This window comes from Trichomycterus rosablanca, chromosome 6, assembly GCF_030014385.1.
Source record: "Trichomycterus rosablanca isolate fTriRos1 chromosome 6, fTriRos1.hap1, whole genome shotgun sequence".
Classification (NCBI taxonomy): Eukaryota; Metazoa; Chordata; class Actinopteri; order Siluriformes; family Trichomycteridae; genus Trichomycterus; species Trichomycterus rosablanca.
In genome coordinates this window covers 43652366-43670985 of record NC_085993.1, presented here as the reverse complement: position 1 = coordinate 43670985, position 18620 = coordinate 43652366, and the positions used below count along the sequence as shown (strand labels likewise).

The 18620-nt window shown below is 38.5% G+C and overlaps 1 protein-coding gene across 1 annotated transcript; it reads right to left on the bottom strand.

The window, feature by feature from the left end:
• Nucleotides 1-2199: 2199 nt before the first annotated feature.
• pfkmb (phosphofructokinase, muscle b) lies at nt 2200-18334 on the bottom strand. The gene is made up of 22 exons (XM_062997940.1): nt 17981-18334; nt 15543-15616; nt 15323-15400; nt 14337-14526; nt 13572-13737; nt 12649-12693; nt 12447-12555; nt 10040-10135; nt 9862-9954; nt 9643-9768; nt 7750-7814; nt 7592-7655; nt 7352-7498; nt 7188-7258; nt 6448-6535; nt 6180-6332; nt 5918-6082; nt 5635-5696; nt 4229-4340; nt 4027-4126; nt 2972-3077; nt 2200-2754 (listed from the first exon to the last, which is right to left on the bottom strand). Exons 1-22 carry the CDS (start codon nt 18060-18062, stop codon nt 2619-2621), a joined length of 2328 nt encoding a protein of 775 aa, XP_062854010.1. The 5' UTR covers nt 18063-18334; the 3' UTR covers nt 2200-2618.
• Between the last annotated feature and the right edge of the window lie 286 nt (nt 18335-18620).

The following is an 18620-nucleotide window of genomic DNA, read 5'->3' as shown; positions in this document are numbered from 1 at the left end:
GTAATTTTTATATATTGTATATTGTATATTTTCTATTACTACTACTATTATTGTTTCTTTATTTTTAATTTTACTTGATTTTTTAACTATATTTCCTAAATAGGTTACCAAGCTTTGGCAAAACGAATGTGTATATTTTGTAATGCCAATAAAGCTACGTTTGAGTTTGACTGTGTGTGTGTGTGTGTGTGTGTGTGTGTGTGTGTGTGTGTGTGTGTGCGTGTGTGTGTGTGTGATGTCAGTTGAGCTAAAAATCAAACTAAACAAGTAAAAATGACAAATATTATAGGTAATTCCACGTAAATAGTAGCAAGTGTTACATTAAGAGCTCCATTAAACTAAATAACAGAATTATAATCCAGCTCTTAACCAAAACTAACCACAGACGCATGTCGTCCAGGACGGAAAAACCCACCCGGGTTTAACTGTTTTAAATCTTCTTAAAAAAAATCCCAAAATGTAAGTTTAAATGATCATCTCACGCTTTGTGTTGACTTTGTTATAAATAATGACTTTTAATTAAAACAATCTATAAGAACTGTATTGAACGTGGTGGTATTTAAGCTAACAGACATTTAAAATAAAGACTACAGATGTAGGTGTAAATGATTTTACTTACCAGTGGATCTTGTGTACAGATGTTACGGTCGGTGCTGTGTGTCTGGGTGTGTGTGTCTGTGTGTGTGTGTGTGTGTTAGTGCCGCATCCTGTCAGACTGTGGTACTGCTCAGTTCAGCAGCGGTTTTCACACTGATACACTTCTGTCTGCAGAACACCGTAATTTAACACAGAACAAGTCTAACAGCGTATCAGACCCCCCTCAGTGATAAAATCTCATCTTTTAAAAATGATAAAAGGACTGACGTCACTGTAATTTGCTTTGTGTGGGCGCTTCTGAGCAATAGAGAAAATAATGTGTTAAGACTCAAACTTAGTTCTTGGTTCAGTTGTCACAGGGTTTTTACCTTAATTTAGGCCAGGGTATGTATATATCCTTGTTTCTACACTCACTGTCCATTTTATCAGCTCCACTTCCCGTAAAGGAGCACTTCGTAGTTCTACAATTACTGACTGTAGTCCATCTGTTTCTCTGCATACTTTGTTAGCCCCCTTTCATGTCGTTCTTCAATAGTCAGGACCCCCACAGGACCACCACAGAGTAGGTATTATTTAGGTGGTGGATCATTCTCAGCACTGCAGTGACACTAACATGGTGGTGTGTTAGTGTGTGTTTGTTTGTGCTGGTATGAGTGGATCAGATGGTGGTTTGGTTGGTGGACTATTCTCAGTCCAGCAGTGACAGTGAGGTGTTTCAAAACTCCAGCAGCGCTGCTGTGTCTTATCCACTCATACAAGCACAACACACACTAACACACCACCACCACCACATATCCAGCATTTCTCTGCTCCCATCTCCCTTGAGATCATTGACAAGCTCCTCCCGTGTAATTCTGGGCTGACCTCATCTTTCTCAGAATCATTCTTACCCCACCAGGTGAGATCTTGCATGGAGCTCCAGAGCGAGGGCGATTGACCGTGATCTTGTATTTCTTCCATTTTCGAATTATCGCACCAACAGTGGTCTCTTTCTCACCAAGCTTCTTGCTGATGGTCTTGTAGCCCATTCCAGCCTTGTGCAGGTCTACAATCTTGTCCCTGACGTCCTTTGATAGCTCTTTGGTCTTGCCCATGGTGGTCGAGAGATTTGAATGAAAGAAACTGATTCTGTTACAGGTGTCTTTTATACAGGGACAGGACTAATTTGTGTGCCTTTTGTGCACATAACCAGTCTGTGGGGGTCAGAATTCTTGCTAGTTGGTAGGGGATCAAATACTTATTTCCCTTAATTAAATACAAATTAATTCATATTCATATTTTATTTAATGTTTTTTTCTGGATTTTTTGTTGATATTCTGTCTCTCTCTGTTAAAATAAACCTTCCATAAAAATTATAGACTGTTCAAGTCTTTGTAAGGGGGTAAACTTACAAAATCAGCAGGGGATCAAATACTTATTTTCCCCACTGTATATATATATATATATATATGTATATATATATATATATATATGTATATATATATATATATATATATATATATATATATATAAAGCTGGTTCTTATTTAAAGACACTGCAATGGATGCAATAAGGGTTTATGAGATGAAAAGTGTGAATATGAAGTACAAAGTGGACAACTGGTAATAGAAGGTGAATTTAATTGTAACTTATGACAATTCCAGAAGCTTTAGTGTTAAATCTAGTTCAGAAACCACTTGAAAACTATTTTAACATTTAACATTCAAGTAAATTTAGTCAGGCTTTTCTGTGCCATACATGTATGAGATAACACAATTTAACTGATCTTGGTGCAATTATATTTTACTACAGCACACACAATATAGTACTGAAGGTAAAATACGTAGAACAAGGCACATTAAGTAGTAGGAAGTGGCCAGCAATGCATGCGTAACAGAAGATGTGCAGTTAGTGTGTGGTTTTAAATGGAAAGCTTGCATCATTTGAAAATAATACCAGAAACTGGTCTGTGCTGTTGAAAATCTGTTACAGAGGAAGCACATTTTCAGTATTTTTATTTGAGTGTATTTGTGTGAATGCATCTAAACCATTCCTCTCTTTTTGATAACACTTTCCATAGCTGTCTTCTCTGAGATATCTAAGCTGATGTTGTATTTAGCCAGAATCTTCAGAATGGGCCTCAGGCTCAACCACCACTGAGTCTTGGGAATACGATGTCTACAAACAGAAGGAAGGTTTGTTAGGAATCACATGATCAGAACCCACATTTCTGTAAGTACTGTATATACTGTACCTGGTTAACTTGGTTCTAAACTTTACACTTTTGGAATAAACAGAATATTAACGGGATATTTACTCATAACCAGAGCTGGAAAATGGCCCGTACTGTTCTATAGGGAGGAGAAACAAAAATATATGACATGAAATAACTTACTTAAAGTCAGTATTCTCCTTGAGCTCAGAAAGAGGCTGGAAAACCATGGATCTCTTCTTCAAACCCAGCACGCATGCAGAGTCTGGTGTGTTGGCAAAGATACGACCTGTACAAACCCAGATGGAGTTCAGAGTTCAAACAGGAGTTAATCATACCCCCACATTTCACTCACAAGGTGCCAGTATTGAAACCAGTATAAAAATCTGGTTTTAGGGAACCAGATTTTCTTAATATTTGACTATTCAGCCAGAGTCATTTACTTTTTATTCTTCTGTACATGCATGTGCTAATGAAAAATAAATATCTTGAATCTTGAATATAATTTGTCATTTAGTTTGTCATTCATGTATAGGTTTGTTTGACTGAGACTTTCCAAATCCCCTCAAATCAATAAACCATTGTTACATCCTCTACGCTTAAAAATTTGGGCTAAAAAAGAACAAGAGCTACTTCTAGCTCGTGTAAGTACCCATTACTAGCAGCTTGCTTGGCCAAAATAAATGTTCTTTTTATATTTTAAAATTTGCCTTATAGTAATTTCCCTTAATTTGTTTGTCATTATCTGTCTTTTTACCACTTCCTCTCGTCCTTCTCATCTGGTTTCCTGTGTTGACTTGTTAATAGGAACGTTCTCTTTCATAGTGTAATGAGGATCACAATGATTGTAGCTTATGCATCTGTGATTTTAGAAGAGTTTCTACCTTTTATGTTTAATATGGTCAAGTGGCAGAGGTAGCTTAGTGGTTAAGAACCTGGACTAATGATCAGAGGGCCCTGTTTTAAGATCCCCCATCGCTAAGTTACCATGTTTGGGCTTCTGAGCAAGGTCCTTAATCGTTTATTGCTTGCATTGTATTTGGTCATAATTGCAAGTCTGGTTGCAAGCTGGTAATGTAAACGTCAAGGGGCTAACAATTGTGGAAAAGCATGGAGTGATTTAAGCTCTGGCTCTAAAGAACACAAATTAGAGCTGAGAGACTACAGATTAGAGTTGAGTTAATACAATTAATGTCAGAGGTGTCATTCATACCCCCTCATTTTGAAACATTACAAACCGTGTCTGTAGCATTCCTTCAGTTTATCAGTCAACCACAACACAGCTTTAGCTCCCATCTTAGTGCCAAAGTTTCTGTCAAATGGTGATGGAGTTCCACCCTAAAATATACAGAAAGAGGGGGAGGGAGAATATGTCAGTCTTTGGTGAGAGAAGCTACGGAATAAAATATCAGAGAGTCAAGAAAAGCAGAACATTAGAACCTGTTGCATGTGCCCCAGCACGTTTTTGCGACAGTCGAAGACTCCTTTGCCCTCCTCTGAGTACAGGTTAAAGATGAAGTCTGTTGTGTAGTTGGGGTTACATTTCTCATTCCTGTAAATCATTACTTGGTGTTAATAAGTAAAATTACAACAAGATTTATAAATGGTTAGGGATATAAAACAGGAAAAAATAAGACTTAAGTCGAGATTTAAAGGCAAAGAACAAGTTCTGTAACACTGTTGTGATTTGTTGCAAGGCTTCCTAATTCCTAATTGTCATTTACAGAGGGCTAGTTTGACCGCACCTAATAAAAGGTACATACACAATATGGGCAAAAGTGATAGGACACCCCTTCTAATATTTTTATACGCTTCCAACTTTGCAGCAACTGGCTAAGGAAGGCCCTTTTCTTTTCCAACATGACTGTGCTCTGTGTTCAAAAGCTTGATTTAAAAAACTCCAGTGGCCTGCACAGGGCTCTGTTCTTATCCCCACTTAACAGGTTTGAAATGAACTGGAACATCAACCGAAACTTTCTTGAGCAACTCTAGAAAAAACTTTAAAGCGTAATGTGTCATACTCAAGGCCAGCGGGCCAAATCCGGCCTGTCAAGTAATTTTATGTGGCCTGCGAGAGCTTAAAGAATGTATGATTGTCTTAAAATACACTAAATCATACATAAACTGCATCTCCAGCGATGCATGCCAATCCCACCACTAGATGGCAGTGTTTCCACATCAGCGTTTAACTGAGGTGGTTTTCCAACAAGTGATGTTGAAAAATATTTACAAATAATCCCAAAATGTACAAGAAGATAAAATTGAAGCAGAAGGAAGGAAATTTAATGAAAGATGACAAAGTGAAGACAAGTTTGTGCTTCAGGAAGAAAAATCGATACGTCTCTTGTGTTATGAGGCCGTGTCTGTGGTAAAGTGTCTGCTAAATGCTGAAAATGTAAATGTAAAGGAGTACAATATAAATGTAGATATACATTATAAATATACAGTATTTGTGACACCAAACACAGAATTTAGCCTCCAAGAAAAACAACAAATTGTCCAAGACTTAAAAGGCAGATTGCAATCAGAGCAGGATATGTTCCAATCTGCCCTTTGAGGGCCACCATAATGGAGATGTGGCCCTCGGTGAAAATGAGTTTGACACCCCTGCTCTAAAGAAGAAGCCCATGGTTATTATAAAGCCCAGCCTAAGCTCATATAAACCTATAAAACCCATTTTAATTTGTGTTCCAATAATTCAGCCACAAAAAGAACATTTGCAGAAATAATTAAAATTATTGCTGTGATATAAATTTCCATTTCCTTTACAAATGTATGTAAACATTTGACCTTAACCATGAGTAGAAAAGCAAAGAAATAGCTAAGGTAAAGACAAAGCTCTTAACCTGAGGATAAGGCCTCTTTTCACTGTGGTCTTCATTTTCTCAACCAAATGCTCAACATTCACCTGCAAAACAAAACAATGTACACAAACTCTGCAGAAAAACTAGTTTGGAAAATAACTATAAATATTGATACAGATTCAAATTTTTACTTTTTAATTGTTAACTGTGTGTTTTTCTTTTTTTTTTTTTTTTACACATTTTTGTGTGATATTTAAAATGTTCAAATATATGTACACATTTGTATTTGCATGTGTATTCTGTAACCAATCCTTCTCTGTTTCACCTGCAGGTCATGTATGCCGAAAGGGTCTTCATAGATGTAGGCAGCATCAGCTCCAGCAGAAAGGCCTGCCATGGTTGCCAGATAACCACAATATCCTCCCGCAGTTTCAATGATGAAAACTCTACGCTTTGTTCCAGCTGCAGATTGTTTTATTCTGTCACAGGTCTAAAGTACAAACACACAGAATTTGGGGATGTTATGGAAGGTGAAAATCTAATTCTAAGTGTGTGTGTGTGTGTGTGTGTGTGTTTGTGCTCCTCACAGATGTAATGGTGTTGAGAGCAGTATCAGCTCCAATGCTGAAGTCTGATCCAGGAACATTATTAGACACAGTGGCTGGAATAATGACCATGGGGATACACAGTTCCTCATACTTCTCTCTACCAGCCACCATTTCCAAACCCCCTTCAAATGCCTGAGAGAGAGAGAGAGAGAGAGAGAGAGAGAGAGAGAGTCAGTAAAAATTTAAATAGTGTTTTGAGAATATAAGTGAATCTGGTTTCTACGATTATTTCAGTTACTTTTCTTACCTCAAACCCTCCAATGATGACTAGAGCATGGATGTTAAACTTAGCTATGTTAAGACTGACTTCCTCCATAACACTGGCTGGCAGTGTTCTACACACACACACACACACACACACACACAGGGGAACAGAAGGCTATAGTACGCTTACAAAACTGAATTAAAATATAAATTTTATGTATTACATGGCCACATGGGGTGGCACGGTGGCTAAGAGGGTAGCACTGTTGCCTCACAGCAACAAGGTCCTGGGTTCGATCCCCAGGTGGGGCGGTCCGAGCCCTTTCTCTGTGGAGTTTGCATGTTCTCCCTGTGTCTGTGTGGGTTTCCTTTGGACTGTGGGAGGAAACCGATGCTCAAAGTGAAAACCCACACAGACATGGGGAGAAGATGCGAACACAGAAGGAACCTGGACCACTACATCTGGGAATCGAACCCAGGACCTACCTTCTGTGAGGCGACAGCGCTACACACTGTCTCAAACTTACAAAGGTGTTTTTGTATTCTAGGTCAGAAAGCTGTGTTTCTTATTCATATACATTTCCTATTCATAACATATTAACTATTTATTATTATTATTTTAATTAAGATGCATAGTTAGCATTTCCCTGGGCTTTAAAAACCGTAATAATTTATTAAGAATAATAAATGCTGTGTGTTTTTCTTTCTTTTGTTTTTAAATGACAAGTTATGTGTAATTTTAAGAAACTGATTGAGAAAGTTTAATAGACATGACTGTGGTACCTCTTAGTTCCCAAGTTGGAACCACCTTGCCCAGTCCAGTCCCCAACAGTTGCCCATGTAATAGGCTCAACCTGATCACATGGAGAGTGTTAGATTAGTGTTTGTGTGCATATTAAATAAGTATATAGTACACCATACACTCATTGTTGTATGTGTGTATTTACATTGCCATGAGCAAGTCCTTCAAAGCCGTCATGTATAACCAGCATCTGATGCCCCTGCAGAATTCCAGTCCTGACTGCTGAACGTACTGCTGCGTTCATACCTGCGCATGGGGCACCCACGTTCATTAGGGCTATATTTATATTGCTCTGAAAAAAGAGAATTAAGAAAGATATCAAAAGAGGACAAAAGAAATAAGAAACAATAGTTTAGATGAATAATTATTTGGTGCATCTGCTTACCTTGACCTCAGCAGGGTTCACATGAGCAAGCAGTTTGTATGTGTTCCAGCTGTTCTCAAAACTTCTGCAGTAAAGAAGTAGCACAAATGCACAGCATATATCAGGATTTCTGATGGTGGAAAGCATAATGAAATGGCCAACGACAACATGATACATACCTTCCCCTCAGCATCAAGGCCTGTTCATAGTTGCCCTCCGACATGGCTTTAGTCACATCTTTAGTCTGAGAGAACAGAAAGGTTTGTTACATACAGTATAAACACTAGTCTTTGTTACATAAAAGCATTTTAAAAGAATTTAATGCATCAAATGAACCCTGTTCTTACAAACAAATCCAAAACTAAAGTGCTGTTGAGGTACACTACATGGTCAAAAGTTTTTGGACACCTTAACTGTACATACATACATGCTTATTGAACATGTGATTCAAAACCAAAGTCATTATTATGTAGTTCTTCCCCTCCTTGCATCTTCAGCAGCCACAGTTATTAATCTAATTCTTCTTAAATTCATCTATTGTTGAGCTCAGGGTTGGGTTCAGGTCAGGGCCCTGAGCAGCAGATACAGTTTAAACATTTAGACATTATGATAAAAGGAGGAACTGTCATGTTGAAAGAGGAGGGGGAATTCTTAAAACTGTCATTTACTGGAACTAAGAAGCCCAGTCCAAACCATCAAAAAAGCTATTAAAATTTCTTCTTCAGCAATTTACAATAAATAAATTTACAATAAATAGTAAGCACCATGAAATCTACTACATTTGTCAACCAGAGTGACTGATGTAAGTGTTATTTAGAAGAGAATGCCTTTTCACTTATTCAGAGTCCAACGGGGGTGTGCTTTACACCAGGGTTTTTTAAACACTGCGCAAGCCCAAAAAATGTGTTGCAGAAAAAAAGAATACTAATTAAACTGATTTTAACAGGCACATAAACTGACACTTGTATGCAAATGCACCACTGTAGAGGGAATAAGACGCATTTTTTGTGTTGCATGGACAAATGTGGGTCGCTTGAAAAATAGTTTGAAATACTACATACTGTTGATGTGGTTGTATAAAGTCTTGTATAAGTTATTTGATACAATAGGTGAGGTGACGCACTCGTAAACATGCCTGTGTCACAGCTTTTTAAAAAGTGTTAGGCATGACATTCTAAATTTGTTTTTATTTACAATAATACAGTTAAATTATATGCTTTCAACTTTACAGCAACAGTTTAGAGAAGGCCCTTTCCTTTTTCAACATGACTATGCCCCTGCACCTAAAGCAAAAAAAAAAAAAAAAAAAAAAACTTGGTTTAAAGAAACTCCAGTGGCCTGCATAGAGCCCTGACCTCAGCCTTAATGAACAGCTTTGGAATGAAAGAAAAGATCAACTGCGACTTTCTTGACCATCATCAGTGCCCAGCCATACAAATGCTTTTTGACTGAATGGGCACAGATTCCCACAGACATACTTTAAAGTCTTGTGAAAAACCTTCTTAGATGAGTGGTGGTTGTTACAGCTGAAACGATTACATCAAGGTCACTCTGTAGCTATCTAGCTTTTGTTTAAAGGGTAATCTTTTAAGAGCGTTATGCATTACATTCTAAGTTTGTTTATATATACAATAATACAATTAAATTGGTCAGTGAAATGTTAATGGATTGGATTGGTCTCAGCCATGTTTCATTTTGCACCCATTTTCAGTCCCTTTAAGTCTTGAGTTTCATTAATCACCTGTTTTGAATTTGCCTTGTTCTTGTTTGCTCCCTGTTTAAATCTCTTTCTGTGTGTAGACCAGTGTGAGGTATTAAAGCATAATCAGAGCCTGTACTGAGCAGTTTGTTGAGAAATATTGTCTTGTGCTTTGACCACACCCTGTTACGTCTTTGTCTTGTTCTATTGACTTGTCTACCCAAGCCTGTTCACAGATCAACCAAGCATAGACCTATTGACTATGAGTATTGGACCACAGATTCTTGTTTTATAGTCAGATAGCTGCTGTTGTGTAAGGCTTTTTCCAGGAGTGCCAGTTCTAATGTTCAAGAATGAAGAGGGAAATCTGTACCACTTGCACACACTCCATTAGGGGCAGTCTGACAGCCTGATTCCCGGACAAGCTGACAACACATGCTGGTGTTTCAGGAGTGGCCTCCAGCAATGCCATCACTGCCTCCACGCCCATCCTACTACCCTGAGAGGAGCAAAAGCAAGAGTTAGTCCTACATAAATCAAAAGTACACATACTTGTTATATTAGAAATGAATCAGGGTACTTAGTATTTTACCAGTATTCTGTCAAAGGCCGAAGGTGTTCCTCCCCTTTGCACGTGACCCAGGATGGTAGCTCGAGTGTCAAATCCCAGTTTTTTACTAACCAACTAAACACAGGAAGAACATGAGCACATGGCAGAAATTCTGCATCATTCAGGTTTGTTCTCATTATGGGTTTTGTGATTTTCTTACATTCTTGATTATGTCACATGTGATCGGTTTGCCGCAACGATCCATAGCTCCTTCAGCCACAATGATGACGTTTAGACGATAGCCCAGACGCCTTTGCTGTAGTAACACAAACACACAAATACAACCATGAAATATATATTCAGATTAATTACAGGGAGCTCGTCTGGCACAAATGTAAAGTACACTAGCCCACTATTGCATAGAATCAAGGATCTAGGGTTTAAATCTCAATGGTGGTATTGGCCCGGTCGGCACAGATATGACTGGCTAATGTCCAAGGGGTGGTCGAAACAACCTAGCCATTTTCAGTGCACACTTAGTAATGGTCCCAGGTCCAGATAAAATACAGAGGGCCGTGTCAGGAAGGGCATCCAGTGTAAAGACTGTGCATCATCTGGTATGGGGACCAGAATGTTTCACTATGGAGCACATTAAGCACCCAAGACCATGTCTTTGGTTCACCGCTTGTTCTTCCTTGGACAACTTTTGGTAGGTACTAACCACTGTACACTGGAAACACCCCACATTTACCTGCCCATTTAGATACAGTGGGGCCAAAAAGTATTTAGTTAGCCACTGATTGTGCAAGTTCTCCTACTTAGAAAGATAAGAGAGGTCTGTAATTTTCATCATAGGTACACTTCAACTATGAGAGACAAAATGAGAAAAAAAAATCCAGGAAATCACATTGTACGATTTTTAAAGAATTTATTTGTAAATTATGGTGGAAAATAAGTATTTGGTAAATAACAAACAAGCAAGATTTCTGGCTCTCACAGACCTGTAACTTCTTCTTTAAGAAGCTCTTCTGTCCTCCACTCATTACCTGTATTATTGGCACCGGTTTGACATCGTTATCTATATAAAAGACACCTGTCCACAGCCTCAAACAGTCAACCATGGCCAAGACCAAAGAGCTGTCGAAGGACACCAGGAAGAAAATTGTAGACCTGCACCAGGCTGGGAAGAGTGAATCTACAATAGGCAAGCAGGTTGGTGTGAATAAATCAACTGTGGGAGCAATTGTAAGAAAATGGAAGGCATACAAGACCATTGATAATCTCCCTCGATCCCGTGGGGTCAAAATGATCATGAGAACGGTGAGCAAAATATCCCAGAACTACACGGAGGGACCTGATGAATGACCTGCAGAGAGCTGGGGCCAAAGTAACAAAGGCTACCATCAGTAACACACTACGCCGAGAGGGACTCAAATCCTGCAGTGCCAGGCGTGTCCCCCTGCTTAAGCCAGTACATGTCCAGGCCCGTCTGAAGTTTGCCAGAGAGCTTATAGATGATCCAGAAGAGGATTGGGAGAATATCATGTGGTCAGATGAAACCAAAATGGAACTTTTTGGTAAAAACTCAACTCGTCGTGTTTGGAGGAAGAAGAAGAACCCAAGAACACCATACCTACTGTGAAGCATGGGGGTGGAAACATCATGCTTTGGGGCTGTTTTTCTGCAAAGGGGACAGGACGACTGATCCGTGTTAAGGGAAGAATGAACGGGGCCATGTATCGTGAGATTTTAAGCCAAAATCTCCTTCCATCAGTGAGAGCATTGAAGATGGAACGTGGCTGGGTCTTCCAGCATGACAATGATCCCAAACACACCGCTCGGGCAACGAAGGAGTGGCTCCGTAAAAAGCATTTCAAGGTCCTGGAGTGGCCTAGCCAGTCTCCAGACCTCAACCCCATAGAAAATTTGTGGAGTCCGTGTTGCCCAGCGACAGCCCCAAAACATCATTGCTCTAGAGGAGATCTGCATGGAGGAATGGGCCAAAATACCAGCTACAGTGTGTGCAAACCTGGTGAAGACTTACAGGAAACGTTTGACCTCTGTCATTGCCAACAAAGGTTATGTTACAAAGTATTGAGTTGAACTTTTGTTATTGACCAAATACTTATTTTCCACCATAATTTACAAATAAATTCTTTAAAAATCCTACAATGTGATTTCCTGGATTTTTTTTTCTCATTTTGTCTCTCATAGTTGATGTGCACCTATGATGAAAATTACAGACCTCTCTCATCTTTCTAAGTAGGAGAACTTGCACAATCAGTGGCTGACTAAATACTTTTTGGCCCCACTGTATGCTCTTATCCAGTTTTCTATCCATTACAAATTGTCCCTAATCAAAGTTCCTAACATTTAGAGAAATAAACACTTGTCATCAGAAGTATTCAACCCTCCACCGAGAAAATAAGAGTTTATAACTTATAGGCAGAGCTAGATTGTGAACAGTGAAAATGAATGATGTATTTTAGAGCAGCAGAATATGTCATTTACACTGCCATTTAACCCATCCATAATATTACTTTTGTCTGACCATAATTATATGAGCAATCCATGTAATACAATGTGTGTGTTCACATTGTGCGTAAGTGTGTACAAGTGTGTGTTACACTGGCTAATCTTCTGCACAGGTGGTCCTCCCAGCCGTCCTCTGGAGGCATCTCAGGAATAAATACCCAGTCAGCACCACTTGCCAGAGCGGTTATCAATGCCAAATACCTACAAACACAAACACACAGAGCTCAAAGTGTGAAGATCATTAAGTGCAGACGGCTAGCTAAGCATAAAAAGTTTCTCAGTAGTGTTACATACCCACAGTGTCTGCCCATCACCTCTAGAATGAAGGCTCGCTGATGACTGTTAATTAAGGAAGATAAAGCAGCTGTTATATAGTGTTTTAAAGCCTGACTTATCAAAGATGGATGTGAAAGTTGTTTAATATATGCTTTGTTCATGCATTTTCTCCCCTTTTCCTTCCTTTTAACGAGTCCAATTGCCCGATTGCGTCATGCTTCCTCTCCACCAATGCCGATCCCCGATCTGATTGAGAAGAACAAAGCTAACCCACGCCCCCTCCGACACGTGGGCAGCATGCCGTATGCATCTTGTCACGTACACTTTGACGAGTGCAATGCGTATCAGCACTGTGTACGGAGAGACACACCCTGACAGCACTCTTTTCTGATCTCTGTGCAGGCGCCACCAATCAACCAGAGGTCGTAATTGCATTAGTTATGAGAGAGTCCCTATCCGGCTTAATCCCACCCCTATCTGAACAACAGACCAATCGTTGTTCATGTGGCTTTCCAGCCCAGCCGGCAGGCAGAGCTGAGACTGGATACGATGTATTCGAGATCTAAGCTCTGGTTCCAGTGTGTGTTTTTACCGCTGTGCCACCTGAGAGGCCATGAAAGTTGTTTTTGTTAAAAGAAATTATACGACAATCTAGTAAACACATAATGCTGGTAGACATTTTAATGCATCTTAGCCTCCAAAGCAAAGAGCTGTAACCTGTGGGCAGTATAAAGTCCCGGAAACATGAAAGCACAGACCACACTTGTGTAATAGTTTTTACTAAATAATAATGCAATAAAGCTTTTTGTCCACTATTGCGGCCCATTGTTGGTTATGTTGGTATGGTCTGTGCTGGTATTGGTCACTATAGCTACACTTCACTGTATTGATAATCTTCCTGTCTGTGTATGAGTCTGCATCTGTATGTTCTGTGCATTTACCTTTGTGCTGTGGTGGTAATAGCATCCACCACCTCTATAATTCTGTGCAAAGCCGAGTCTGTTCCGATCGTCATGTCTGTGCCGCAAAAATCATTGTCGATGGAGCCAACCATCCCTACGATGTTCAGATGGGATGAACGCTTGGCCTCCTCGGCTGTGATCTTACCTGCAGACAGACAAAACCTAGAATGAAGGTTTTGGATTGTTTCTATGGGTATTTGTGCCTATTTACATTACATTTATATTTTCAGCATTTAGCAGACGCTTTTATCCAAAGCAACTTACAATACAGTGACAGTACATTGTTTAAGCAATTCAGAGTTAAGAACCTTGCTCAAATGTCCAACAGTGGCAACCTGGCAGTGGTGGGGATTGAACCAGCAACCTTGTGATTACTAGTCCAGTACCTCAACCACTAGGCTACAACTGCCAAACAAAAGAGCATCTGTGAGAACAGGCACTGATTGTCACCCCTAATGAAGAGTTAGTCATGTTCTGTTGTTCTCTGGGTACTTCTTTTGACAGTACCTTTTACTCATAAATATTATTTTTTAAATCATTTACCCCTTATAAATCAAATCCTAATTCTGCTGACTGGCCAGTTTTCCCCACTGCACGACACCTACCAGTCTGACAGGGTGATGAAGTCATTTCGTATCATTTTAAACTGCTGCTAATGCAACATTACAGGGCAGCTAAGTGCACTTCGAGGAGAGTGTTGATCCATTCTCAGACTGTATAATGCAGTGTGGATAGACAACTTACCTTCTTTAATCAATATCTGGAGCAGCTCACTCCATTCAGCACGGAAATGGTCTGCTCCTGTCAAGCTGCCATCTCCACCTATCACACACAGATTAGTGATGCCCAACTTCACCAGGTTACATGCTGCTTTAGTCCGGCCCTCCTTAGTGCGGAAATCCTGACAACGGGCACTGCCAATCACTGTACCACCCTGCGGAGGTCAAAATGTAGATTAATGCAGATAAGCTTTTATGCAGAGGATAATGCTTTTTTTATACAGAGGCTTTTATGCAAAAAAGGGACATGACAAAAAGTATTGGGACAACTATACTGTATATGTTCATATATTTATTCATCTTCACTCTTTTCAGGGTTGTAGCAGAACCCTAAACTGAATAGAGTTCAGTTTATAACTCACATTTAAGGATAAAATTTAGAGTAGTGAATCCACATACTGCTTGTGTTTGGAAGGTGGAAGTAAACTGGCGTGAACACAGATAGAAACTCCTAGCAGACAGTAAAAGAGGCCTAAACCCAGGTATCTAAAACATTTTGGTGTCTGACACTGCTCTACCACTGCTTATTATTATTTTGTTCCATTTTATTTACTTTTCATTCCGGTTTAGTACTGTTTTATTTTGGACAGGGTCGTGGTGGTTCTGGTTTCCACTGCATTTGTTTAATACTATATCTTTAATTATTCTACAGTAATTCTTCAGGTGGTCAGCATATGGTATGCATGAAACATTTGTAGCTGGTCCATACTAGTCCAGATGACTTACTAGTAGTAAACTATTTAATTTTTAACAATGTTAAAGCCAATCCACATAGCACAACCTCTGACAGATGACTTACTCTCACTTGCAATACGTACCAAGTCTTATAATATTGTAGTATACATTTGTATAATTAACTGCTTGCTTTAATTATCATTGATAAATAATGCTATGCAGATTTGATCATTAGTGTAATATAATGAGAAAAAGAATGAAAATATATTGTTTTACCAGCTGTAGCATCATTGACACACTCTCCCATGTTGCTAGACGGATATTGTCTCCTCCGTCTACTAGACCCTGATAACCCTACACACACACACACACACACACACACACACACACACACACACACAGACAAACACATAAAATGCAACTTTCTATAGTGGTTATAACCCATATTGTACAAGTGTTCTCTCTCCTCCTGTGTGTGTGTTTGTATGTGTGATACCTCATGTATGAAGTAGACTTTAGCCCCAGTATAGATGCCTACTCTCACTGTGGCTCTTACAGCAGCATTCATACCTGTCAAAACACAGATCAGAAGAACATTAGATCATACAGAACACCTAGACTAAAAAAAAAATAGTCCATTTCCAGACTGTTTTTGAATCTCATTAGAATGTGGCATGATGTGCTGCTTTTGAAACCTTCTATCTTGCTTTACTTTGGCAGACAAGTTATTCTTTCTTTCTTTGTAAATCATTTTGTAGCTAAGGGGGAAATTACCTTTTTACATAGGAAAAGTGGTAGCTAGAGCTGATCAGCATTTTCCTTCAGTAAATAAAATAAAATGTGACAAATATGCAAAAATAGAGGAAATTGGGAAGAAGCAAATACTTTTTCACAGCACTTCTATAAGGCTTTTTACATTTATTTCTAACATTTCATTTTCATCAGCTGCTTTACTCTGGTCTGGGCTCAAAGCAAGAATACCCTGGACAATCCTTTCCCCAGACAGCCAATCATGTCTGTGTAGACACCCAGCACCACAACCAACCATAGCACAAATACACTTATCGAATCATTAAATCATTTAAAAAAACACTGAAATCAAATTACGCCTTGCTCAGGTCAAAAAGAAAATTAAACACACTGCATAATACATAGACACACTAACAGGCCAAGAGGGGCGTCTGCTCAAGTATCAGTTTAACTGTGCAGGAGAGGAACCTCAGTTCCCACCTTTCAACTGCAGCCCCAGCAAAGGTCAAGCAGCTAAATATAACTACGCTCAGACTGAAAGCGAGAGAGAAATGCTGGAGGATTTGGGGATATCAGATACTTGATAAAGTCAAAGGTCATTTTACTTTGGTTGTCTGAAAGGTTGTGGTGAAAGTTCTGTGAACTTGCAAAACCTTTCCTGCTAAATGGGAATCACGTTGCTTGGTGTGCATAGCTTTAAATCTAGAGCATGTGCTTTCCATTACATCAATTAACTTTATTTATAGCAATAGTCTCATCATATTAATGATAAGAAAAATAATCACAATGCAAACATTTAGACATACAGCACAGATAAACTGTTTATGTGTATTATTTGCATGAACATGATACCCAATATCTATATTATATAGAATAAATAACTGGTAATTCATCTAAATTTAAAGCTTTGCAGTTTTAATAAGGAAAGTAATCTGTGAACATACACTACATGGATAAAAAGTGGACACCCCTCCTAATTATTTAGTTCAACTGTTTATATCAGATTATTTTTGTCAATAAATTTAATTCAATAAATGCTTCCAACTTCGTGCATCAGGCTGGGGATGGCCCTTACCTGTTCATGCACAACTGTGCCACTGTGCATGAATCAAGGCCCGTAATGCAGGGTTTTACAAATTTGGTAAAAAGGAACTCCACTGGTCTGCTTAGAGCCCCGATCTTACCCTGATTAAACACCTCTGGGATAAATTGGAACTCCAACATCAGTCCCTGACCTCACAAATGCTCTTTTGATTGAACAAGCACAAATGAACCTATAAAAAAGTCCTGCCAAATGAGCTGAGGCTGTTAGAACTTAAGTGTAATACCCAGTTTAGGTCAGGTGTTCACAAACTTTAGACCATTTAGTGTAGTTATAATGTATAATGTAATTAAAATATTAAAAGTGCATGTTTTTACTCAGCCTGTGAGTTATTTTTTCTACATGTTTTTAGTTTAACAAATACAGTAAAATGTTTAAGTAACTACGCCTTAAATATATTAGAAAATGTTCATTTAGAATTTATTTGATTTGACAGTAATTGCAAAAAAATGTAAATACTTCATCTATAAATAATAATTGCTGACATTAAAATTACGTTTGTGTAAATATATTACATGTGAAAATGTATTTATTATTTTATATTTATTTATTAATTTATTTAAAAAACTATTTTATATAAAAAACCTTATAAATTAATTTGATTTAAATGTATTATATTTATTTATATATAAACCCTCCTAATTTGATTTCTAATTTTTAACTAAGGTGTTACTGTAATGACATTTTGTTAGTACATGGTCAAGGTTTTAAAACAGGTTACAAGTTATAGGTTTTAAAACAGTATGCAGGTCCTAATAATAATTGTGATATTTATCAAAAACTTAAAAAAAGCAATAAACAAAAAAAGAACTTATTAAAGAAATCATTAACTTAAAGCCACACATTTATATACATGTATTGGGCTTATTGACAATAAAGAAAATAACAGGAAATCTGACAAAGAGGGGAAAGTGTTACTGCTCTAATAAACTGACTGCTAGACTATGGTAGAATATGGAATGTCCAACATGTCTAACTGCACAGTACAAGCTAGTCAGTTAACATATGCTTTGTATGCTTTTAACATGCATATATGACAATCAAATATTATTTATTAAATGTATTTGCTGTTTTTGACTTACCTTGCGCATCTCCCCCAGAGGTGAGAACAGCGATGGCCCTCCCAACACCCATCTTGGAGGGATCCACATTTACTGACTGCATTTTGAAAGACTGGCCTGAGACACAAAAGAAAGAATCAAAATCTACATGTAAAAAATTGTGAACGTTCTTCTCTCTCTGCCAGCCTGCTCTCTGACAGACCGCGGGGGAAAGTAATTAATCTGGACATGGGGGACAACATATAACCTCTTGCCCCTCCTCTCTTTGGCATGCGGATAAACATGGCCTTCGCTCCAACTAAAACACACAGAGGTATGCACCCAATCATAACCAAGTATACAGTGCTGTACTATACAGCTTACTATACAACTTACTATATGTCATTTGACAAACACACACACACACAGGGCACCATATTACACCATTTTATACATTAGTATTCATAATAAACAAGTATTCATAATGTACAGTATCCAATCTATTGTCATGTTACAAGTGCAGGCCATACCAGCAGCAGTAAAGGAAGATTGATGATGAGACTGTAAGAATGTAAGGGGCTGGAGTTCAGGGTGGCTTCCTCTTTGTGGAGGGCAGCTGAACTCCAAAAAGCTCCAGTTGAATTAGTACTGGTTATTTGCAGGTACCTTTCTGAGGTGAGGT